The 25,335-nt window shown below is 41.2% G+C and overlaps 1 protein-coding gene and 1 long non-coding RNA gene across 3 annotated transcripts in view; both read right to left on the bottom strand.

The window, feature by feature from the left end:
- Positions 1–25,335, bottom strand: part of LOC134287712 (uncharacterized) — a 582,424-nt gene that overhangs the window by 533,966 nt on the left and 23,123 nt on the right. The window lies entirely within an intron of this gene.
- LOC134287709 (uncharacterized) lies at positions 4,420–11,766 on the bottom strand. Of its 2 annotated transcripts, none has more exons than XR_009997469.1 (2): positions 4,675–11,766; positions 4,420–4,608 (listed from the first exon to the last, which is right to left on the bottom strand). XR_009997469.1 is itself a non-coding variant. In XM_062850280.1 (2 exons), exon 2 carries the CDS (start codon positions 11,060–11,062, stop codon positions 5,045–5,047), a length of 6,018 nt encoding a protein of 2,005 aa, XP_062706264.1. In that variant the 5' UTR covers positions 11,063–11,329; positions 11,396–11,766; the 3' UTR covers positions 4,420–5,044. The 2 variants fall into 2 exon arrangements, 1 of the variants encoding a protein (XP_062706264.1); XM_062850280.1 differs by having other exon boundaries at positions 4,420–11,329; positions 11,396–11,766.

Raw genomic sequence — 25,335 nt, 5'->3', positions numbered from 1 at the left:
AATATAAAAGAGAACCAAACCCATGCATGCGACACATCAAACAGCGGCATTTTCGATAACCTGATGAACGTTTAACAGGAAAATAGTATCTGACCATATCTGAACCGGTAGTGTTCCGGAACCGGTTCCGGGGGTCCCGACGGAAGTGGCCAAATATAAAATGAATCAAACCCATGCATGCGACACATCAAAGCACGGCTTTTCCTATAACCTGATGGCGGGTTATAAAGGAAGTAGGCTCAGACCACATTGGGGACTGCCGGTTGTATTCCGGAACCAGTTCCGGGTGTCTCCCCGAAAATGGCCTTATATAAAAGTGAACCAAACCCATGCATGCCGCACATCAAACAGCGGCTTTTTCGATAACCTGATGAACGGTTAGCATGAAAATAGTCTCAGACCATACCTGAACCGGTCTAGTTCCGAAACCGTTTCCGGGTGCCCCAACAATGACCCTTAAGGGTCGTGCGTTCAAATCTCACCTGAGCTGTGGATTTTTTCCCAATTTAACCAAACATTTACCCATCTGTACATATGTACGTTGAGTTATTTAAAATTCATAATTGACCACACGGACTGGTATTACCGAAATTTTGCACTTTGAATGAGGGCATTTTTTATGTTCATTGACCTTCGTCCTACCGCTCGTGTTATGTGTAAGAGCAAGAGGTAACGGTAGCGCATGAATTTAACAAAGCAAGCTGACACCCGACTGCGGCACCGGAATGAAGGTAGTGAAAAGTGTCGAATGTTTACAAGACTGCTTGCCTCAAACTGGCTATAACTTGAAAATGGGCAAGCTTAACGCAGCTTTTAAACCCTCATTCGGCAGATTATTAAATTTTCTACCAAAAAGATCTTCAAATCTATTGGTTTAGTTAAATAGTTAGTTTTCTATTTAGAAAATTTATTTAAAGCAAATAAGCTCAAAAGTAGTGTATGTATGGTTTTGTAAATTATCTTTGAAAAATGCGAAATGAATTTGAATTTTCTCTTAAGCAAATTTATGACCCCTGTTCCGTTCTACAATTCGTTCTTTGACATCAAACGTCTAGCTCCTCTCGTGTTCTTGTAATTCCGAATTCAACATTGTATATCAGATCATGAATTTGCAACTGTAAAGGTAAGCACTTTGCACTGTGCACCCTAAAACGAAAGTACACAGCGAATGAGTAACTTACGAAAAGACAAAGGATTTTCACTCACGACTGGATCAGCACAAAAAATGTGCTGATCCGGTGTTACACAAATTTGCGTGAATTTTCACACAAGTTTGCATGAAATCTTTTGTCTTTTCGATCGCTGCGTGAAAGTTACTCCTTGCTCTGTGTACATCGATCTTTCCGTGTGCCGCTGGAGCTAGTGCACTCTGGTATATCGTTTTGCATCGCGCTCACAGTCTTGATCATATGCCGAACCACTGCTGCAGTGGTTATGAAATAAAAAGACAACGCCGCCGATGTGCGGTGTAAGAAAATAAAGGTTTGCACTCACGAACCTAACACCCTGCATTAGAGACTATCGGTAGTATTCCGGAACCGGTTTCGGGGGTCCCAACAGAAGTGGCCAAGTCTGTAAGTGAACCAAAGCCATGCATGCGACACCTCAAATCACGGCTTTTTAGGTAACATGATGTACAGTTGACAAGAAAAAAGTCTCAGACCATATCAGTGTTCCACGGAACCGATTCCGTCTGTCCCGCCGGAATGATTCAAATGTAAAAGAGAATCAATACATGTGACATGTCACATGATTTATTCGGTAACCTAATGAACGGTTAGCAAGAAAATAGTCTTAGATCAAATTTGGGACAACAGATCCTTTCCGGGAACCGATTTTGGGTGTCTCGTTAAGTGGTAAAATATAAAACTCTACCGAACGTATGCATGCGACACACTAAATCGCGGCTTTTTCAATAACCAAATTTTAACAGCTAAGCTAAAAGTCTGAGACGCATATTTGGGAGAACCTTTAGTGTTCAAGAACAGGTATCGAGTGCCCCGCCGGAAATGGTAAAATATAGAAGAAAAGCAAAATCATGCATGGGTAAGTGGTAAGTGTGACAAGCAATGTTCTGCATATCATCGCATAACTGTCCCATATGAATTTGAAACCCAGCAAATATGGGACTGATATGCGATGATAGGCAGTGTATTAAATATAGGAAAAGCCCGTACGCGTAGGGGGGAGGGGGGTCTTCGAAAATTCCCAATTTCAGCGTAACATACTTACTTAATGGATGCTCCCCGTGCAACACATCAACTCATAGTTTTCTAGGCAACCTGATATCCAGTTTACAAGAAAATAGCCATAGATAATCTTTGGGACAACCAGTAGTGTCATGGAATCGGTTTCAGGTGCCCGCCGGAAATGGTCAAACACAAAATTGAACCGAACTCATACATGCTCCACTCAAATAGTGGAATTATGAAAGAGAACAAAACAAATGTTTGCGATAAATCAAATTGTGGATATTCTGATAGCCTGATAAACTTTGGGTAAGATGGAAAGTGAAGAAATGGTCAAAGTCTTCATATATGCAAGAGAACAAAATCGTGACCAAAGCAATCTCATCAAATCACACAATTCCAAGTGCCTGCGGTGTTTATATAATGTATGATGGATCAACGTGTTATGGGAAAATTATAATTTGATCGTATCAACACTGAATAAAGTTTTTACAATCACCTTTTGCGTCTAAAATTACAGAGCACAATTTGGGTTCATAAGGAGGTCAAATTTGACATGAATCGTACTAAGCGTATAAGTGTTCTTAGGATCAGCTAATGTCGACGTAAAGATTATGAAAATATGTTCGACGAGAAAGGCACTACCACCACTAGGTGGATTAATCTGGTTTTTTTTGTATGGAGAAACTTCTTATGAGCGAAAATTCTCGATTTTAACCAATATTAAGAAAAATGTGATTTGTGGTGAAAAATGTGATTAAAAAATATAACGCATTCATTTCCTAAAAGTAAATTTAGTATATTTTGCATATTTGATGCAAGCATAGCAATCTTTTAGGTTTAAAAATAAATTTTACAATATTTACTCAAATTTTACGGTTAAATTTGCCAATGTGTTCAAAAAGTAGGAGTATTCGACCGTATTCGACATGCAACCGGTCTAGGATGCTACTTTAGACTCTTCTTTTTCGAATGCTACCGGACTTTTTTGCGGGAATTTGCGGGAAGCCAAGTTAAAGTGATTTTAGTGCTTCCTTAAATTTTACAATACTTCACGCTGTGCTTCAATAATCATCCACTCTTGCCATTACGACGCTATGACTTTATGGCTTGCGAAACAATATACAAAGCAATAAACAACTTTCATTCTGGAAGGTTTTGTTTCAAATATAAATGTGATTATAAGCTTTTAAATCAAGACCACAGACTGACTCAATGTGCAAAGTTTCGGCATATCAATCAAAATTAGAACTTTAAATAAACTCAACGTACATACATATGTACAGATGGGTACATTATTAGTGAAATTAGGAACAAACCCACAGCTCAAGTGAGATTTAACGCACGACCCTTATATGCTACACAAGTGCTTTACCGACTTAGCTACCGAGCCTATCAATGCCACGGAATTTAAAGTAGGGGACCGAGCCACTTGGGCAGTAATCTCTATTTTGGGCTTTTTCTGCTACAACTCAGTCAATTGTGAACCAATTGACACTATTTTTGGAACGCGGTGAGATAGGTGTAGTATCTAGCCCTGTTTTAAATTCAAGTTAATTGGTTCGAAGTCTACTGAGTTGTAGCGGAAAAGTGCCCAAAAAAGAAGCCACGCCCAAGTGGTTCGGCACCCTATTATAAGGAAAATCAAATCTTTTCCCTAATCGCAAATATATCCATCCCACTTGTACATATGATCGAAGAGCGAACACAATTTATTGTTCAAATACCGACTCCAAGTCATTTGGCCGAGTGTCATTTGGCTGAATGCCGTTTGGCTGAAGGAGAAACGATCGTGACACTGTTCACCACGTCAGTATAACTCAAAAGGAGGAAAAATATAAGATAAAATATTGACAGTTTTAATGCCAACTAATCCCTGAATTTTAAAATAAGAATGAATAGTCAATGATTGGAGGAAGGAAGAAGGAAAAAATAATGATGATCAAATTGGCAGCTAGAATGTGAAAAGAGGTCTCTGAATTATTTTGAACATAATTCGGCCAAGTGGCATTCTGCCAAATGCCGGACATCTGGAAAACCTGAGCAGCGATTTTTTCACCAAAAACTATACATACATGACATCTATACATAAATTGAGATTATTAAAAATCATAATTGACCACACGAATTGATGTACCCAAACTTTTCATTTGGAGTAAGTGCATGATATTGATTTAAACTTCTACAACCACAGTCTTACCTGAAACGAAACCTTCCAGAATAATTGTTGTCACGTCGAAGTAGGAATACGGGATTCACGGATCTTTTAGCAATTCAGTCTTTATTTGTCGTTGCTTTAAAGCTAAAAAACCAGAATAATTAGTTATGTACATTTCGGTTATATGATTGATTCTTACAATTCCGGTGACCTTTCCTATCAATCCTACTTCTGGTCGACAATTATTCGCTACGTTTCAGCCTAATCCAGATAATAAGATTCAATTAGATCTCACAATTGTGCAATAATAACGAAATGATTACTTACAAGTTTTCCAAATGGTTTTATAATAGAAACAATAATTCCGATCCTGCAAGGTATCGTTGCGAAATTCAACCTATAATTCAATATTCACAATAATCATAATCTCTGCATTTAAATTAGCAAACTAGGTATACCTTATGACGATTAAACGACTATTGAAATTCGCCAATGGCTTATTATTCACGCTTTAATTTTGCAACTAGATATAGAGTACGATTCCTATCTGGTCTATTTCTTCTCCAATTCTGCTGACTCATATGATCTGACATATTCCCCTTTCATCTGTCGCGTTCGCCAACACATTCTCGATAGCAACCATATCGCAACTGAGTGGCCTATCTACTTTTCGTGAAACCGTGGTGCGTTTAGTGGTTCACTCCAACATTCCCGGCCCCGTAAAGCTGCTCCGTTCATCAGCTTTACCTTCTGAAAGGACGTCCATAACCGCCAGTTTAGCGACGGATCTGCGAAGTGTTCCAGAATTGGTTCGCACTTCTGCTTGCCTGATTCGGCCATCTTTTCCGGGAAAAACTGCTGTCACCACTCCTCGAGTCCAGCGATTTCTAACATTTCCGTCTACGATGAAGACTACATCACCTATTTCTATCCTCTTCGTTTCCGCAAACCATTTGGTCCTTCGCGTTATTGTAGGCAGATACTCACGGATCCATCTGCGCCAGAACTGATCCAAAATGTGCTGACAGAGTTTCCAGTTGCTGCGTAGAGCTTCTCTTTCCTCCGTCGACGATTTCTCAGTCTGCGTCACTCCCACTGAATTCAGAAGGAGAAAATGGTTTGGTGTAAGAGCCTCTTGATCCGAACCTTCCAGCGGCATGTATGTTAATGGTCTCGAGTTGACCATAGACTCGGCTTCGCATAAAACGGTCTGAAACACCTCCTCTGTAGGAGTCCGGGGGTGGTTCATGGAGCTCATAGCCGTTTTTACAGCCCTGACCATCCTCTCCCACGCACCGCCCATGTGCGGAGAGGCTGGTGGAATGAAATTCCACCTGGTATTTGCGTTCGTGAAGCTCTCAGACATCTTCTGGTTCACGTCCTGTAATTGCCTCGCCAACTCCCTTTCGGTACCGACGAAGTTGGTCCCGTTGTCGGTGTAAATCTGCTGCGGCGCTCCACGTCTGGCTATGAATCTACGAAGCGCCAGCATACACGACTCGGTTGATAAGGATGCTGCTATCTCTAAGTGGACCGCCCTTATAGTGAGACAAGTATATAGGACAACCCACCGTTTCACCAAACTTCTGCCAATTTTGATCAAATAAGGACCAAAATAATCTATCCCGATCATCGTGAACGGTCTAACAAACGGTATCACGCGCTCTACCGGCAGTGGCGCCATCCTTGGAATCTGCGGTTGAACTTTGTAGGTGCGGCACCATTGGCAACGCTTAGCAGCCTTGCGCACTTCCGCTCGCATGTTGGAGATGTAATATTTTTGTCTCAATTCGTTTACCACAGTTTCTCCGTTCTGGTGCCCAAACAATCTGTGGTAGCTGTCGATGATAAGTTCGGTAATACGGTGTCCTTTCGGCAGGATCACTGGATACTTCGCATCGTACGCAGTGAAGGGTGAAGCACCGATGCGACCTCCCAAGCGAAGTTCTCCATTTTCGCCGATAAACGGAGACAGCTTCCTTAAGGGACTGTTCCTTTTTACTTCACTTTCGTTTTCAACTCTTATTTGTTTCAGCTCTTCTGCGTATTCGTCCTCTTGCGCCAATCGCCACAACGCGCATTCCGCACGTTGGAAATCTTGCTGATCCAATCCTTCTGACATCTGAGATGATCCCGGTATGTTGCGACATCGCCTAATGAACTTAAAGATGAACGAAGCCGACCGTAAGAGACGTTCCCATTTAGAAAACCGTTGAACGTCGATGAAGCTGACACGGGCAATTTCTCGGTGAAAATGAACTGCGCGTAATTCTTCTGGAATTTCGACGTACTGCACTTTCTGCTGTGGCCACTGATTCTCCGGTTTATACAAAAAATCTGGACCAGAGAACCAACGGTTGGTTGGCCGTAGATCCGGAGCTCCCTTCCATTTGGTCGCATCGTCCGCCACATTTAGCCCCGACGGCACGTATCTCCATTCCTGCACATTGGTCTCGTCCAGAATTTCGCCTACACGCACAGCAACGTATTGTCGGTACTTTCTAGCGTCCGACCGAATCCACAGTAGAACAGTGTTGGAATCGGTCCAGATGAATCTCCTCTGGATTTTAATCGAATGACTGTCGGCAATGGTCTTCATTAAGCGGCTTCCCATAACAGCCGCTTGCAACTCTAAACGCGGAACTGACAGCGGCTTCAACGGAGCTACCTTCGCTTTCGAAGCCACCAACGCACATCGTGTTTGTCCACGGTCGATTACACGGAAGAAAGCCGCACAAGCCATAGCAGACAAGCTCGCATCCACAAACATGTGCAGCTCCAACGTTTCATAGATGCCATTTTCGTAGTCTGGAAAGTAGCAGCGGGGTACTTGAACCTGATGCAGCTCGCTGATCACGCTGACAAATCTTCTCCATGTTTCGTTGACTTCTTCGGGGATTGGATCGTCCCATCCAACTCCACATCTCCACAGATCTTGTATGATGGTTTTCCCATGTATCAGCACATGAGAGATAAGTCCAATCGGATCATATAGGCTCATAATAAACCGCAAGATCTTCCTCTTCGTAGGCACTGAATCTCCTGATACTAATCGCTGCAGATCCTCCGACACAGATATTCTGAAGGTGAATACATCTTCCTTGGGAAGCCAGGCCATCCCTAGCACACGTTCAATGAGACTAACTTTATCGCTAGTGAATTCCTTACTTTGAGGTGTATGCTGTTCCCCAAGATGCGCCAGCACCTGTCCCGAATTCGACTGCCAATTTCTTATTTCGAACCGTGCTTTCGCGTGCACCGTTCGAACATCTGTCGCCACTTTTGCCATTTCTTCCGCTGTGTCCCTGCTATCTAAGTAGTCATCCACGTAGTGGTTTTCTACTAGTGCTACTGCTGCTTCCGGAAATTCATTCGCCCAGCTTTTCGCATTCATGTTCTTAATGAACTGTGCCTGACACGGAGAACAGGTGGAGCCGAAGGTCGCTGCATCCATGATGAATACTTCCGGCGGTTGAGAGGGCTCCGGGCTCCACAGGAAGCATTGAGCGGAACGATCTGCGTCACGGATGAAGAACTGGTGGTACATTTCACGCACATCTCCAACAACTGCAATTTGTCGCTGGCGAAACTGAAACAATACCTTCGGCAACGGCGTCAACAGGTCCGGCCCCTTCAACATCATGCTATTAAACGATACGCCGTTAACTTTCGCAGCGGCGTCCCAAATCATGCGGACCTTTCCAGGTTTTCTTGGATTGGTCACAACCCCTAACGGTAAAAACCATGTCTGCTTGGGATTGAATTCTTCGATCTCTTGCTTTGTAGCCTTGTGCGCATATCCTTTGATCTGGTATTCAGCTATTTGGGTTTCCAGGTTCGCTAGCAGCTCCGGGTTGGCTTTCAGTCGACGATGAAGGCAAGCTAGTCTCCTTTCAGCCATAGCGTAGCTTGGAGGAAACTCCACGACGTCGTTGCGCCACAGTAAACCAGTCTCAAAACGCCCATCTTCTCGCTGTACGGTGGTAGTTTCTAGGATCTCTCTTGCGCGGCGATCTTCGTTTCCTTCCAGCGTACGTGCTGCTACAATACCCAGACATTCCTCGGAGAAAAAACTTTCAACCAGCTGATGGATTCCATTCAGCTCCACGCATTCGCAAATGTGAAACGAAGGTGAAACAGAGACTTTCGAAGGATCACCAACGCAGCCGAACACCGTCCAACCTAATCTTGTCTTCGCTGCGATTGGTTCTCGTGTTCCTCGTTCCCTTCTTCTCAACGGAACAGACAAATGAACGTTGTCCATGCCTATCAAAATCCTCGGAACCGCTTGCTCGTAGTCCTTTATCGGAAGTCCTTCCAAGTGTGGGTACCGTCTGGCTAGTTCTCCATACTGAAGAGTTTGCGTTGGGAGAGCTAAGCCTTCCACCGTGCGAACGTCGCCCAATACGAATTTGGTGTCGTTCGATGAACCCGAGATTTGCAGACTAACTTGTCGTGATGTTGCCTCCCGCCGCTCAATGTTCGCTGTCCATGTAAGACACAATGGATGCACTTCGCCGCTGATGTTCAGTTGATCCGCGATATCGGCGTCCATCAGAGTCAAGGATGACCCCTCATCCAGAAAGGCGAAGGTTGTTATCTGCGTCCCTTTCCCATAGAGCGTCACTGGGATAATGCGGAACAAAATGGGATTCTGAAGCTGGCGATGCACAGAAACGACTGCCGGCGCACTGGTTCCGGAGCGTGGAAACTCGTCAGGATGGCCCGGGTGGAGTAACGTGTTATGCCCCTTAGAACAGCCCCCCACTTCACACACTTTATTGGATTTACATGGCCACTTACCGTGCGGCACCAAACAAATTTTACACAGTTGGTGTTCACTAACTGCTTTCCAGCGATCTCCCATAGGCAATGTCTTAAATCTAGAGCAATCTCTTATTCTATGCTTTAGACTTTGGCAAATATAGCACGGTCTTGCTAAACTTTCTGGCTTACCTCTAAAACTATCAGACTTACGAACATCTGCCGAAGAGTGGGTGTTCATATACGCCTTCTCCTTGGGACGCTGTCTCTCGATGCGGTTGGCTCGATAGGCATCGTGGTCGCTGAACTGCGTGACATCACTGGCCGCGGAAGTTATCGCCATCATATACTCGCTGAAGGTGCCCAAGTCGACAAAGCCAGCGCGCTGCTTGTGTAGTGCCCAGTCCAATCGAATATTAGCCGGTAGCTTTTCAACCAGTTCGCTCAGCAACGATGGATTCATCAGATGTGCCTGTTGGTTTGCGCCTTTCAGATGCCCCACCAGGTTCTGAACGGTGATGCCAAAATTGACCAAAGTCTCCAACCGGTCTGCTTTTGGCGCCGGAACAGTACGAACCTTGTTTAACATGGTCTGCAGCAGTCGGTCTGGACTGCCAAAAAGCGTTTCTAACGTTGCCAGCACTTGAGGAACGGACGATGGCAGCAGTAGATTGCTGCGGACAGCCTCCAACGCGCTGCCTCGGAGGCACCTCTGCAGCCTCATGAGGTTTTCCGCATCTGAGTAACCGCACATCGCTGTCGAGTTCCGGTAGCTGCTCACGAATAATGGCCAATCCTCCGGGTTTCCGGTAAACACCGGAAGTTCCTTCGGTACCACTTGTCTGGCGGCGAGCTGCTGCTGAAACTGACCCCACGCTGCTTGAGATTGATCGGGTTGGAACGATTGCGTACCGTTTAGTTGGTTTGGATTAATCGTGGAATGGTGAAACCCCGGTGGCGGTCGAGAATGATTCATCGCTGGTGCACGCTGGTGATCGGGCCGTGGGCCAAACGCAGGATTCTGGATTTGCGGATACAGTTGTTGTTGCTCCGTCGGAAACGAACCAGAATGGTGATTCGGTGGCCAGACTGTCGGCATCGGAACCTGCTGCTGGATCTCTCGAGGTACCGTTAGTCCTCTGACAACTGGTTGGGAAATCGATTGACGGGGTTGATCGAAAACCAGCTTTGAGTTTGGTTGCTCGGCTATCGTTTGCATCTGCAAAAATGATTCTGGTGGTCCCACGTGGTCTTTCTGGGTCGGAGTCGACGTCTGTGTGGCCGGTTTGATCGAAACGGTCTCTTTCGTTACTGCGCCTAGTGGTTTACCAACTTTGTCGCCCAATGATGTTAGTGGCGTTTCATGATTTTTCGCGCCATCCGCATTCGCATCCGTCGGCTTCGCTGGAAGCTCCCTTACAACCGGATCGGGCTGACCGTCTCCATCAGCCAAAATGCCTGCGTGGTCCTTTATCCACCTATTGACCTTGTCCTTGCTACTCACTCGACTCCTACGGCTCTTGACGCTTTCACCATCGTCTTCGCTCGCTTCCGCCATCAACAGCGCGTACTTTTCTTCGCGGTACCTCTTCTCCATTGACGCTTTTTCGAGTAAAGCCTTTTCCTGGCGCTCCCTTTCGAGCTCTTGCCGTTGCAGCATGAGCTTCTCTTCGGCCTTACGCTCCTCCTCAATCTTCATTAGCTGAAGCTTAATCCTCAACGACCGACTGCTTTTACCAGACTTGCTGGATTTACCGGATCTCGACACGTCATCCACGAGTATCGCAGAGGCACATCTGCTGCATGACCAACATCTATCGCGGACGCCGTCGTCCACCGAAGCACATGAGAAATGGTACCGATCCTTACAGGCATCACAGGCTACCAAATTCTCTTCCCGATCCGGCTTGTTACAGGCAATGCAGTTCTGCCAATCCGCACCTGTTGCCATCGCGACTGTCTCTTCGTTGGTTCGATGCCAAATCCGTGCACAATCAACGTCTCGACGGAATTCTTTAAAGATTTGTTGTCACGTCGAAGTAGGAATACGGGATTCACGGATCTTTTAGCAATTCAGTCTTTATTTGTCGTTGCTTTAAAGCTAAAAAACCAGAATAATTAGTTATGTACATTTCGGTTATATGATTGATTCTTACAATTCCGGTGACCTTTCCTATCAATCCTACTTCTGGTCGACAATTATTCGCTACGTTTCAGCCTAATCCAGATAATAAGATTCAATTAGATCTCACAATTGTGCAATAATAACGAAATGATTACTTACAAGTTTTCCAAATGGTTTTATAATAGAAACAATAATTCCGATCCTGCAAGGTATCGTTGCGAAATTCAACCTATAATTCAATATTCACAATAATCATAATCTCTGCATTTAAATTAGCAAACTAGGTATACCTTATGACGATTAAACGACTATTGAAATTCGCCAATGGCTTATTATTCACGCTTTAATTTTGCAACTAGATATAGAGTACGATTCCTATCTGGTCTATTTCTTCTCCAATTCTGCTGACTCATATGATCTGACATATTCCCCTTTCATCTGTCGCGTTCGCCAACACATTCTCGATAGCAACCATATCGCAACTGAGTGGCCTATCTACTTTTCGTGAAACCGTGGTGCGTTTAGTGGTTCACTCCAACAATAATAGTGGTATGTTGCTCTGTGTATTGTTACGCAAGCAATAAAGAGATTGCGTCATAATGCCAAAAGTCTATCTAAGAGTGGATGGTTATTAAAGCACAGCGTAAAACATTGTAAAATTAACGCATGCGCTTAAATCATTCTATCTCGGTTTCCCGCAAATTCCCGCAAAAAAGTCCGGTAGCATCCGAAAAAAAAAGAGTCTCAACTAGCTTTCTAGATCGGTTGCATGTCGAATACGGTCGAATACTTCTACTTTTTGAACAAATTGGCAAAAAACTGTACAATTTGAGTAAACATTGTAAAATTGGAATTTAAACCTAAAGAGAATATTCGCTTATAAGAAGTTTCTCCACACAAAAAACGATACAATTTTGTTACAAATAAAAAAATCAGTCGGTATACAATCAAACATAGCTCAAACAATCATACATATATGAAAATTGATTGATCTTAAAAAAAAACAACTTTTATGAATTTTGTCGCGAAATTTTGATTTCTGGCCCATAGTGCGACGGCCGGTCGACAACGGACCAGATCTTTACCGTACGGCAAATCCTCCAGAAATGCCGTGAATACCAGGTCCCAACGCACCACCTGTTCATCGACTTCAAAGCGGCATACGATAGTATCGACCGCGCAGAGCTATGGAGAATCATGGACGAAAACGGCTTTCCTGGGAAGCTGACTAGACTGATTAAAGCAACGATGGACGGTGTGCAAAACTGCGTAAGGGTTTCGGGTGAACTATCCAGTTCATTCGAATCTCGACGGGGACTACGACAAGGTGATGGACTCTCATGCCTACTCTTCAACATCGCTCTGGAAGGTGTGATGCGACGAGCCGGGCTCAACAGCCGGGGAACGAATTTCACAAAATCCGGTCAATTTGTGTGCTTTGCGGACGACATGGACATTATTGCCAGAACATTTGGAACGGTGGCAGAGCTGTACACCCACCTGAAACGCGAAGCAGCAAAGGTCGGACTGGTGGTGAATGCCTCAAAAACAAAGTACATGCTGGTAGGCAGAACCGAAAACGACTGGATCCGTCTGGGTAGTAATGTTACGATAGACGGGGATACTTTCGAGGTGGTGAAGGAATTCGTCTACCTCGGATCCTTACTGACGGCTGAAACAACGTGAGCCGTGAAATTCGGAGGCGCATCATCAGCGGAAGTCGGGCCTACTACGGGCTCCAGAAGAAACTGCGGTCGAAAAAGATTCAACCACGCACCAAATGCACCATGTACAAAACGCTAATAAGACCGGTGGTCCTCTACGGGCACGAGACATGGACCATGCTCGAGGAGGACCTGCAAGCACTCGGAGTTTTCGAGCGACGCGTGCTAAGGACGATCTTCAGCGATGTTCAGGAGGATGGCGTGTGGCGGAGAAGAATGAACCACGAGCTCGCTGCACTTTACGGCGAACCCAGCATCCAGAAGGTGGCCAAAGCCGGAAGGATACGGTGGGCAGGGCATGTTTGGTGGTTTGCAAAGCTGGTATTTGCAACTGATCCGGTTAGCACAAGAAGGCGTGGAGCGCAGAGAGCACGATGGGCGGACCAGGTGGAGCGTGACTTGGCGAGCATCGGGCGCGACCGAGGATGGAGAGCGGCACCCACGAACCGTGTATTATGGAGAAATATTGTTGATTCAGTTTTATGTTGAATTTGATGTAATACTAAATAAATGAATGAATAATGATCAATGAATAATTTCAGCACTTCCTCCATAAACTCCTACTGCAATTTCTCCAGGAAATTTTCTAGGGATTCCTTCAGAAACTTCTCCAGGAACTGTTCAGGCAATTTATCCAGATTGTTTTCCAGAAATTCCTCCAGGGATTACCAGGAACTTCTCAGGGAAACCTTCAAGATCTGTTCCAGAGATTTCTCCAGGTATTGCATCACGGATTCCTCCGGAAATTTTTGAATTTCTACAGAAATACCTACTGGAATTCCAACAGTAATTCCTCCAGACCTTCTTGCTCCAGAAATTTCTCCAAGAATTCGCTCAGGAATTCCTTCAGAAATTTATGTAATCATTCTACTCGATATCTTTCAACGACGTTTTCAGGAGTTTCTCCAGGAAATCCTCCAGGGGTTCAGAAATTCTTCCAGGATTTTTTCCAGAGATTACTTTAGAATTTTTACAGGAATTTCTGCTCCGACAATTCCTCTAGGAATTCTTCAAGACATTCCTCCTGGAATTGCTTCAGGGATTTATCCAGGTATTCCACCAGAAATTTCTATAGGAATACCTTCGGAAATTTATTCAAGAATTGCTTCAGGGATATTTCCAGGAATTTCTCTAAAAACTTCTCCAGGTTTTCCCGTAGGGATTCAGGATTTTTTTCCGAGGATTCCTCCAGGTATTCTTTCACATATTCCTCCAAGGGTTCCACAAAGAATTCCTTCAGAAATTTCTCTAGTAATTCCTCCCAGAATTCCTCTAGAGTTTTTTCCTGGAATTTGTTCGGGGATTCCTAGGAATTCCTTCGAGGGTTGCTCCAGGAACTTCTCCAGTGATTCCCCCAGGAAATTTCTCCTGGGATTCCTCCAAGAATTTCTTTAGGGATTTCACCGGGAATTCATCTTCAAGTATCTCAAGGGATTCCGTAAGGAATTTGTCCAGAATTGCTTTGAGGATTCCTCCAGAGATTTTTTTTCTGAGAATTCCTCCAGGGATCCCTCCTGGAATTTCTCCTGAAATTTCTCAATGGATTCCTACCTAAATTTCTCTGGGCATTCCTGCAGGAATTCTTCCAAGAATTTCTGTATGGATTCCTACAGCAATACTGTCATAAACTCCTCAGGGATTCCGCGAGGAATTTCCCCGGGAATTTCATCAGGGATTCGTCCAAGGATTCTTTCAAAGATTCCTCTAAAAATTGTTTCATAGATTTCTACAGAAATTGCCCCAGGGATGTAATCAGGGATTCTTCCAGGAGTTCCTCCAGTAATTCTTCCAGAAATTCCTATAGACATTCTTTTAGAAGTTCCTCTAGAAGTTTCTCTAGAAATTTCTCTAAGGATTCCTCCCAGAATTCTTTTGGAGAACCCTTCAGGAAGTCTTCCAGGCATTGCTCCAGGAATTCATTCAGGAATCCTCCAGTTAGTCTTTTAAAAATTCCTCCAAGGATTCTTACAAGTATTCCCCTAAAGATTTCTCCAAGAATTCTTTCAGGGATTCTTCCATGGTCCCGCCTGAAATTCATCTAGGAATTCCGCTTAAAATTTGTTCAGAAGTTCCCTCATGTATACCTCCAGAGTTTCTTTCAGCAATTTCTTCAAGAATTCCTCCAGGAATTTCACAAAAGATTTCTTCTGAAATCACTCCAGGGTTTCATCCAAAAATTCATCCATGGTTTCTTTCGAGAGGTCCTCTATGGATTCCTTCTGCAGATTGCAGAAATTCCTCCAAATTTCTTCCGGAACTCCTCTAGGGATTCATCCAGGGATACCTCCTGGGATTCATCCTAAAATTCCTCCTAAGATTTTTCCTGGAATTCATCCTGGAATTTCTACAAGAATTATCCCAGGAATTGCTTCTTGAACTCTTTCAAGGATTGCTCCAGGAGTTCTTTTTTAGAGGGATACATATAGAATCCAAGGAGGACGATCTGCGGACCCTACACAGAGTGTGGAACTGGAGACAAACAGCCATGGACCGAGTGGAATAGATGCGGCTACTATGTACAGCAGAGGTCACCCCGGCCTTAGCCTGACCGGTAAGGTAAGTAATATAGAATCCAAGGAGGATGCAAGTTCTCCAAGAAGTTAACCAGGAAGTTTTTCAGAATTATCTCCAAAAAAATTCTAGGAGTTTATGCATGCATTTCTTTTAGGAATATATCCTGATATTCTTTTTTTCGTCAAGAAAGCTTTCAAGGAGTTTTCCAGGAACTTCTTCAGAGATTCCTCTAGTAGTTGATCCAGGGAGGTTTGGAAGGTGTTTCTTTAAAAAGCCCTATAGGGATTCTTCAACAGAAAAAAAAAACGTCGAGGGACTCCTTCAGAAATTACACCGTGAATCCTAGGAATTCTTCAAGAAGTGTATCAGGGATCTCCTTCCGATTTTTGTGTTAGTCTTCCACCGGAAATTTCTCGTAAAAACGCTCCAAGAGATTGCAAAACAATTTCCAGGGATTCTTTCAGGAATCCCCCCAGCAGTTTCTTCAGGAGTTTACTTATGGATTTCATCAGGAATTCTCATAATAAGTCCTCCAGGGATTCTTCCAAACAACAATAATGAAGAAAAATCTGGGCTAGTCCAAAAAAGAGTTCATAATTTCCAAAAGGTTTTAGATATGATTTTTACGAAAGTTTTGTAGATTTTAACAAAAAGTTATCTGAGCGTGATTTCCTCACAATTATGTAATAATTTCTAGAGCAAGCAGCAATTAACTGTGACAATTCTTGTCTCCGAAAAAAAAATTATAACCACCTCTCAGTAAAAACATTAACCCAAAATAACTAAAGGAATTTCTCTACGACTTTTATAGTAATTCCTATTAGAATTTCAGAAGAAAAATACCTACATGGGAGGATTTCTAAAAAATCTTCAGAACAGCAAAGGAGAGTCTGGTGATATTTCTAAAATAATCTTTGAGGAAATCTCTAAAATAATCTCCGGAGGAAACTGCTTGAGAAGCTTCTGTTTGAACTTCTAAAAGAAAAATATTGAGATATTTTTAGAAGTATTCTTGAAGATATACAGTTACCACAGAGAACAGACGTCTATCTTCGCTTTCTAACTTGTGTAAAACTTTGTAACGGTCATATCAGAGTATGTGGTTATGCTCCCGTTGCGCGGCGCTAGCGTCCCATCACTACCATTGTTGTGTTGACATATTTGTTTCCAGTGCTCGCCGTTTTTGGCCGTTTCGCATCGTGTCGCATTGTGGGCTAGTGTATTTTAACGATGAACACTGCCATCGTGTGGTTAAATCGAGTTTATAAGTGGGGCAGTCTCCGTTGGTGGCGTTGAGGTACACTTAAATCTTTTACACACGGTTTCGACGTATTTTTGTTCGAGCTTAAATGTCTGTTCTCTGTGCAGTTACGTAAATCCTGGACGATTACAAAAAAATAAAATTAGAGGATCATCACTGGAGCAATATCTGGAAAAACATGTAGTCTGTAAATATTCCCAAAAAAAAAACTCATGAGCAGTTCAAAAAGGAATTACCGTAGACATACAAATGTCTGTGGGAAGATTTTTAAATGAAATCTTGAAAAAATCCTCAAAAAATTTAAAAGCGTCTGTAAAAGTTTAAAAAGCCATTTGTGAAAATTTTCTAAAAAAAAAGCCTTTGTCTTAAGAAGCTTTATATATTTCCCTGAAAGATTTTTGGACTAATTACTTACTAGGAATACTTTCCTGAGAATCTTTCTGAAAACCTGCCTGGAAGAATAATGAAAAAAAATCCTGTGGCGATTTTTTTTAATAATCATGAAGGTATTTCTTAAAAATCAATCATGGTTCTCTAAAATTATCTTTAGAAAGTTTTCTTGGCAGTTTCTGGAAGAAATTATGAGAAACCCCTAAGAAATTTCTAAAAGAAATCATTGATGAAATTTTGCAAAAAAAAAAAAATCTTAGTAGATTTACATGCAAGAGAGAACAATTCTGAGGAAATCCTGGATCAATTTCCCAAAATATTTCTAAAGAATGTTTTTAAATGAAATCTTAGACGATTTTTAGAAAAAAAACTTGAAATAATTCCCGTGGGTATTTTGGTAGAAATAATTGGAAAAAAATGCCTTAGAAATCCAAAAGAAAATTTTGGAAGATTCTCCATAAACCCCCGGAAAAATTTCTGAAGAATTTTTGAAGCACTCTCTGGAGAAATTTCTGAAAATTATCTGGGAGAATTTTAGTAAAAAAAATCCTTGGATGAAAATCTGTAATATTCCCTGGAGAAATTTCTGAAAAAAATCGTGAAAGTTCTTCTGAACCTACCGTTGATGTCCTGAAATATTTTTTGTAAAAATTCTGGAGGAAATTCCAGGGGAAATTCAGCAGGAATCCCAGGAACAATCTGAGGCAATCCCTGAAGGAAATTTCCGAATGAAATCTTGGAGAATTGTTGGAGGAATCTATGGAAATATATCCATGGACATTGCCGGTGGAAGGAAAAATGAACTTTTTGAAGAATTTTCTGAAAACCCCGCGAAAAAAATCTGTTTATTCAGTAACTTTGTCATGGGGATTTCAGAAAATTCGTGAAAAAAAATATAAATGCAAGATTTTTATAAAATTATGTTTATTGAAAATTTTTGGTTGAAATCTAGTATAACTTCTGAAGGAATCCCTTAGGAAAATACTGTAAAAAATATCGAAAGGATTTTTATTGAAGGAATTTCTTGTGAAATTCTCGAAAAATTTTTTGCAAGATTTTTGAAACTTTCCAGGAAGAATTTCCGAAGAAAGTTCTTAAGGATTTTCTGAAAAATCCTTGATGCAATTTTTTAAAAGTATACTATTTAGTGGAAATTCCTTGAAATCGCTAAAGCAATCCCAGAATTTTATATGAATTTGATAACACGCTCTGGGGGAATTCCTGAGAGAATATCTAGTGGAGTTTGAGAGTTTGAGTTGCCTGAAGAAATCTCTAAAGCAACCCCTGAATGAATCCTAATGAATCCTTGGAAGACTATTTTGAAAAAAAAATCGGGGTCAAACTTCTGAAGGAAATAAAGGCAGATGTTCTGGAAACACCCTGGAAAATATAAATGAAGGATTTCATTACGATAACACATTAGAAATTTATAGATAAATATTAAGAGAATTTTTGAAAGAATCCCTTCAATTTATTTAAATAATCTTATGAGGCAGGGGTTTCCAGATAGTGCATCGCGGTGCACTTGGTGCTCCGCGAAGCCATATCAAGTGCACCGCGGCAGTTAAAAATTTCTAAATTCTGCTTTTACTGCTATGAATGTCTACAGCAACAAACACCTACAAGGAATGTATCATTCGCTAAAAATCTTGGAAGTAATCCAGATAGTAGTACCGGCTACTCCCGTTGCTTTGAACAACAAACGGGGTTCCTTTTTAACTTGAAGTTCTGGTAGCCCGGTGGACATCGAACAATACTTTACAAGTAACCTTTTTTGCTGTTTTGTTTTGAAACGGCGTTCTGTTCATCCCGCTCCATGAGCAGAACGACGTTTGAACGATGTGTAGATTAGTGGAGGTCAAATTGAATAATGTTCATAATAGAAGCAGCCAAAACAACGGGGGTAAACGGTGTTGCCAAGGACATGAGAAGGATTTTAGTAATGATTCCAATCATTTTCCCAGGAATTCTATAAAATATGTGTTACTGGTTTCAAATGAATCTTCTTCGGATCTCGTGATTTGGTTAGAAAACCTTGAAAAGATTCACCAAATACCTTTTCAGAAATATACAAAAGTTCTGCAAGTGAAGCTTCCAAGTGTCATGTAGGGGTTCTTGACAAAGATTTCTTCAGAAATCCACTAATGGTATTGATAAAGCATCATTTATTAATACAAAAGTAACCATGCAGAGGTCACGCAGGAGTACGTCGAGGTTCAAAAAACTCGCCAAAATCATATTAATGTTGCAAGAATTTCACAAAGAACCTGTTCAGGACCTCACGCGAAAATTTCCAGAAAAAAATTACATCAGCAAGAAAACATTCTAAGTTGAACAGCTCTGTCACTCGAACGAAACTCTGATACGTAATAAAAACAAAATGCATGTCAATGTCATAATCACATCTATGTGGGGAAAACTATTTTAAAAATAAGTTCATGCGTCTGAGAGTCGTTTGAAAAAAAAAACTACCTTTTTTAACAAATTCGATATTGTAATCTTTGGACGATAATGACCAATTGACCAGGTATACCGCTTAGAGATTTTTTTCCAAAAAGTGTACCGTGAACTAAAAGGTCTGAAAACCCCTGGCCTTTGCTAATAGTTGGGAAAACCTTCACTTAAAATTTGATCAACCACTTCAAGCACCGTATTGGTTACCCGGAGTTTGTCCGTATCCCTAAATTATTTTAATCGTAACTCGGCCAAACGGCGTTCGACCAAACAACCGATTGGGTACGATGGCATTCGGCAAAATAGCTGAAGACCATCCAGGACATTTCTCTAAAGATGCCTCCGATATTTTTTCAGCAATTCCATCCCGATTTTAGCTATGAATAGATCGACATTCGAAGCTAAAAATATCACAGATGGCTCTTTCTGTGTGGTAGTAAAATCATTTTTTTTCGGTGAAGAAACTATTCCGGAACATGAAGTAAACACAAAACGTTGCCTTTTCAAACCATTCTTGTTTTCTATTCACTAAATCCCGTTTTCTAACAACCAACGTTTTTCGCGATTTTTTCATACGATTTGACAGTTCTTGACTACCATGCTTCCGTGAGCTTGAGGTGAAAATTTGAGAAAGTTGATAACCGAAAGTAGCACAGACGATGCATTGAATACAAGTGATGGTGTCGCCACCGGGCTGTCAGCGCTGGAAACTAAATGCTATAAAAGTTCTTGTATGCAATTTTCACTGATGGCGCCAACTGGAAGCATTCAATTGAAAAGTAAACAGCTTTTACCCTATTCCTCCACAAATTCTTCGATCCATATCCTTCTTTTGCTGCATTGACGTATTTGTTCCACGCTGTGCTTCCGTGATCCAACAAAAACGGCATAACAATTCTTCGCATTCCGCTACTTTCAGGAGAGCTTTTTTTCTACATGAGTGATCTATTTTGTCCGTTGATCAATTTTCCTCTACTTCACGGTTCCTAGTCCGAGTAGAACCGCTTGTCGGCGAAACCTGAGCTTGAGTTTTGAGCTGAAAAGAGACCAAAATAGGATTAAACAACCAAAGAATGAAGGGATTGTGTAGTTTTACAGGGGAAAATAAAAAAAAAGAAATCTTCTCAACTACCACCACCGGTGGCAGCGAAGAGCACGCTTTTCCGACAGCACAATGAAAAGTGAAAAACGCTTTTCCTGAATGAATTACCTGCAACGAACGGGATGAGCGCAGTACTAACAGCTCTCCGCCAACAACAACGGAAAACCGTGAGGTGGATGCGGGTGTGCTTACTTGAATGGCAGCAAAAGGACCTACTCCCAAAGTGTTGTGAATGATTTAGCTTTGTACCGCCGTTGCCGTCCGTGCTGAAGATCAAGCTAAAGGGTATCTTCAGTTTCTTTGGGTATACAATCGGAAAGATAATGGAACAATTGGAGGAGATGAGGGTTGAGGATTTTTTTTTCGAAAATCTGCCAATAGATATCACAAGTTTACAAAATAAAACGAAAGTCGTGAACTTCTGTCAACGACCAACATTTTTGAAGCACAATTTAGTGCTGATTTCGACACCGACCTTCAAAAAATTTTAAGTAGGACAGTTTTTGAGTTTTAGCTCAATATCGAGTTTTACAATTTTTCAAAATGTGTATTTTACTAAAATTCAAATATATTGCGTTTTGTTAAACCAATTTTAAATCTTTTTCCATAAGTTAAAAGCTGAATACAATACCTTTCGATCATCTGAATACAGGTTTTGCGTCAGATTGATGAAACTCAAGATATTGACGTGTTTTAGGGACGATCTTCTTAAATTTTAGCAAAATTCCCAAATTTTTTTGAAGAAATGTATTTTTTTCAATAAGAAAAAAACAACTTAAAAATTCTTTCTCGACGTTTATTTGACAAATCATATGTAGGCGAGTTACAGTAAAAATTTTAGATCAATCGGAGCATTGATTACGGAGAATGAGATGTTTGAAGTGAGTGACTTTGCTTAAAATTAGAACAAAAATCGATTTCAAATCATCAACCTTGTATGGAAAGTCGAAAAAAATTCCGCTCTACTGTAATTTTTTTCTTTCGCGTTTTCGAATTCAGGGCATGATTCTACACCAAAAATGATCATCAGCTTACCGAGTTCAAAAATGCTGTAAACTAGTGTATTCTGCAGATGGGAAGCAGTAGTACCAGCCAGTACAGGCAGCACACACATAAAGTAGGATTAAGCACTTAGCGCCAATTGACGAACGGTGGATTCAATGCGACTGGCAAGGTGTTGTATTTACGACTGTCAATAAATTTGAAGTGTGGGATTAGCGACAGAGTGGTGGTAAATGGTAATTGCCTTTCAAAGGATACGGCATTTATGTAGCATTATGCGGGGTAGCCATCAGTTAAGGCTGACACATTTTAAAAGGTAATGCGTTGTAGGCCACCGTGGACATTTTTTGTGATAAAAGAGTTTCTGGTGTCGTTTTTGGTGTTGTAGTTAAATAATCCACCATATCGACAGTAATAATCTAACAAAATCGAGCGTAGGTGTCTGTAAATTCGAAATCGATGGATTTATTGCTTTCAACACATTATATTTGAAAGCTCATACCTCTTCCAATTTGCATTCACTTTCAAATTGTTGGTCTCATTCATAATACCTGGTATTAGTAAAAAACAAGGTTCAGCTGATGTTTTATATTTTTGAATGGAAATGTTATCTGTCTACATTAGAGATATTGTTTAAATTCAGTGTAGATCTTACGTCTTGCAAAAAACCCGTTAAAGAAGAACCTTCAGGAAACCTTTATTTTCAAGTATGTATTATGAAAAGAAACATCTTTCTAAGGCAGCTTCGATATACTCATAACATAAATTCAAGACTTCACATTCAGAGACGGAAAACCCAAGACCAAATCATAAGATAACACACACCCATTCCCTACGCCGCCGCAACTTATTTCCGAAGCTAATTTCTGCGTTTTTGTGCTCTTTTAACGACCATTTTCCGGGAACCGGACGTGGCACATTCATCCATTATCATTCATCCCCCACTGAATGCGATGTTCCGGTAGCCAGCATCAACAGTCAAGTTTGCTCGTTCTCATTCCAGTCTGCTGTTGTAGCCGCAACGCAAGATAAATGATACACGACGCCACCGTTTAGGCAGGCACAGATAGGTCTGGCTAGCACTAGTTGCAGCCTAGTGTCTAGTGTAGCGAAATTCCTGAATTCTGAGTCGGCCAAGCGAGGGGAGATTCGTTTGTGGGCTCCAAATGAGCTTTATTGTATTCCATTAGCGTTATCGGACAGTGTGTATCTCCGAGAGAGATGTACAAATTATTAGCTCGTTTGGGTTTGAGGATGGGAGGGATGTAGGTTTCTTCTTTGACTGTAATGATTAGATTACATAATATTAGAATTGACGAAGCCAGTGGCGCAGTTGATCACACGTTTATTTCATAAGCCGATGGGCATGAGTTTGATTTTCGGCGACAGCGGCTGACACAAACACTCTTCAAAGGGTCTTATCATGGATAAAGTAGAAAACTTTAAAGCCGTGTGCAGCGTAGTTGTCCCATGTTACTTTTTGAAGATTTTGACATCTTATCTTCTAAAGGTCTATTTTCATGTATGCTTTCAAAAACATTTTTCAGTTAGTATTCTTTGTTCGGAAACTCCAACAACATCAAGAAAATTTGTCTCTTGTTCAGTTTTTCCATCATACGCTGGCCCATATTCATTTTTTTTTCTCTATAGTTATTCTATGTTCATTTTATACGCATGAAAAGCTGTACCACATTTGATTAAAAGTGAGAAGTGAGCAATGTGGAATGTTCAATGAGAAGTTTGAGTAAACTGTGAGGAGCAGCCTGTAAATAGTGCAGAGTGTGTGGCAGTGAGAAGTAACAATTAAGCAGTGCCGAGTGAAAAGTGAGGAGTTTGGCATGATAAGAGTATAGTGAGTCATGTTTAGTGAGGGGTGAGAAGTGAATAATGAAGAGTGTGAAGTGCGGGCTCTGAAGCAGTAAGAAGTGTGAGGCAGTGAGGGCCGGTAAGAGAACAGTGAGAAGTAGAAGCGAGCAATGATTACCAATTATTAGACAGTGAAGAGTGAGATGAGAGCACTTCAAGATGAGCAGTGAGCAATGAAAAGTGAGAAGTGAGTAGAGAGGAATGCGCGATGAAATGTGAGGAGTGAAAAGTAAACAGAGTAGTGAGAAGTCAAAAGTAAGCAGTAAGGACCGTGAAGCAATGAGCAGTTAAAAGTGAGGTGTGAGCAGTAAAGAGTGAGAAGTGAACTGTCAGCTGTTTGGAAGTTATCCATCAATGTTAACTTCTTTTCCCGATCAGCCTAAATAGCTGTGTACCCAAGTAACAATTTCAATTCCTTTTAGATTTGATTATTTTTATGGGAGCTTTATCACAGCATGACCAATTCATGGAACATTTATAGTTGTTTTTATCAAGAGGAAACAATCTTCGTTCGTTTGCGGTTTCTAAGTTGTCTTCAAGTTAATTTTGAAATTCGCGCATAAAACAACTGAATTTACAAGAGCATTAAATCTTATAATAAGTTTTAAGGCGCATTTGAAGTTATTTTCAACACATAACATCAACATATTTTATTAAAAGTTTATGCTTCGTTTATTCAAATGCATTTCATCTGGCTAATCCTCCTTTAAAAACTTCTTGAAGCCTTCTATTCTTGAGCTAGAGCCATTACTCTGGAACAAGAACTATGCGAAATAATGATAAGACAACGAACTATTTTTCAATCCAAATAATGAATGTAACAAATTGGTTAAAAACCCGCTTTCTCATGCAAATATAAACACATAAACATGTTTGCTCACTGATAATTTAGCCATTCTCGTGCTAAAAAGTAATCATGTCAACGAAATAATGATTTTACGGCCAATCAAAAATGCGAGTAGCTGGCTGCTGTCGTCCTGCCTTCAACCAGTTTCTCACACAGACCATAGCTATGCGAATCGAAAATGAAATGGGTACTTACTGTGGCTCTACTCAAGCTCATGCCAAATAGTGTAATTGTAGTAAGTTGCACTTCATTATTAATAGCAATAATACAGGGAAACAAAATAGAATTGGCACATCTCGACGCGAAACACCGCGAAATATACAGAGACAACTTTCTAGCATCGAAAACGTAAACAAACAATTGTCAAAGACTGTTACTCTTGTATAAAACGAATAAGTTTCATTTAAGACGAACAAATCTGCCTTAAGATCATAACTAGTAAACACAATCTTCAATAAAGGCTGTAGCGTTCATGCAAGGTGACTTGGTTCCATCATTGTTTTGAGGGGGTTAGGATTAAAGGTAATAACAATTGATGGCGGCTGCATGAGTTTTGTTCGCTTGGAACGGCAGCCATGCTTAGAAAGAATTGAAAAAGTGGCGTAGCCTTTTGTTTTTAAAGGAAATTTATGTCTTCGTATATTAATGATTGATATTATTTTTGAGGCGCTTTGTAATTTTCGTATGTTTTGGGTGGCATATCAACGAAAAAGTGGGTATGGCACGGAAAATTTCGATTCCCTGTCATCAATGATCTGTCAGGCAATTTAAATGTTTTAGCCATTTCAATTTGATGAAAATTAATTCGCAGTTCAATTAATATTTCATCCATGAAACAAAACTTGTTTGCATCTGCGTAATGCTTAGGTAAAAGATTTCATTTATTATGCACTGTTGACACTTTTGAGAAAGACAGCTAAAAGATCAATATGCCTCAAG

The sequence above is a fragment of the Aedes albopictus genome, chromosome 2 (genome assembly GCF_035046485.1).
Source record: "Aedes albopictus strain Foshan chromosome 2, AalbF5, whole genome shotgun sequence".
NCBI classification, from domain to species: Eukaryota; Metazoa; Arthropoda; class Insecta; order Diptera; family Culicidae; genus Aedes; species Aedes albopictus.
Note: the sequence above shows the minus strand (reverse complement) of the source record. Positions and strands in the feature narration are given on the sequence as shown.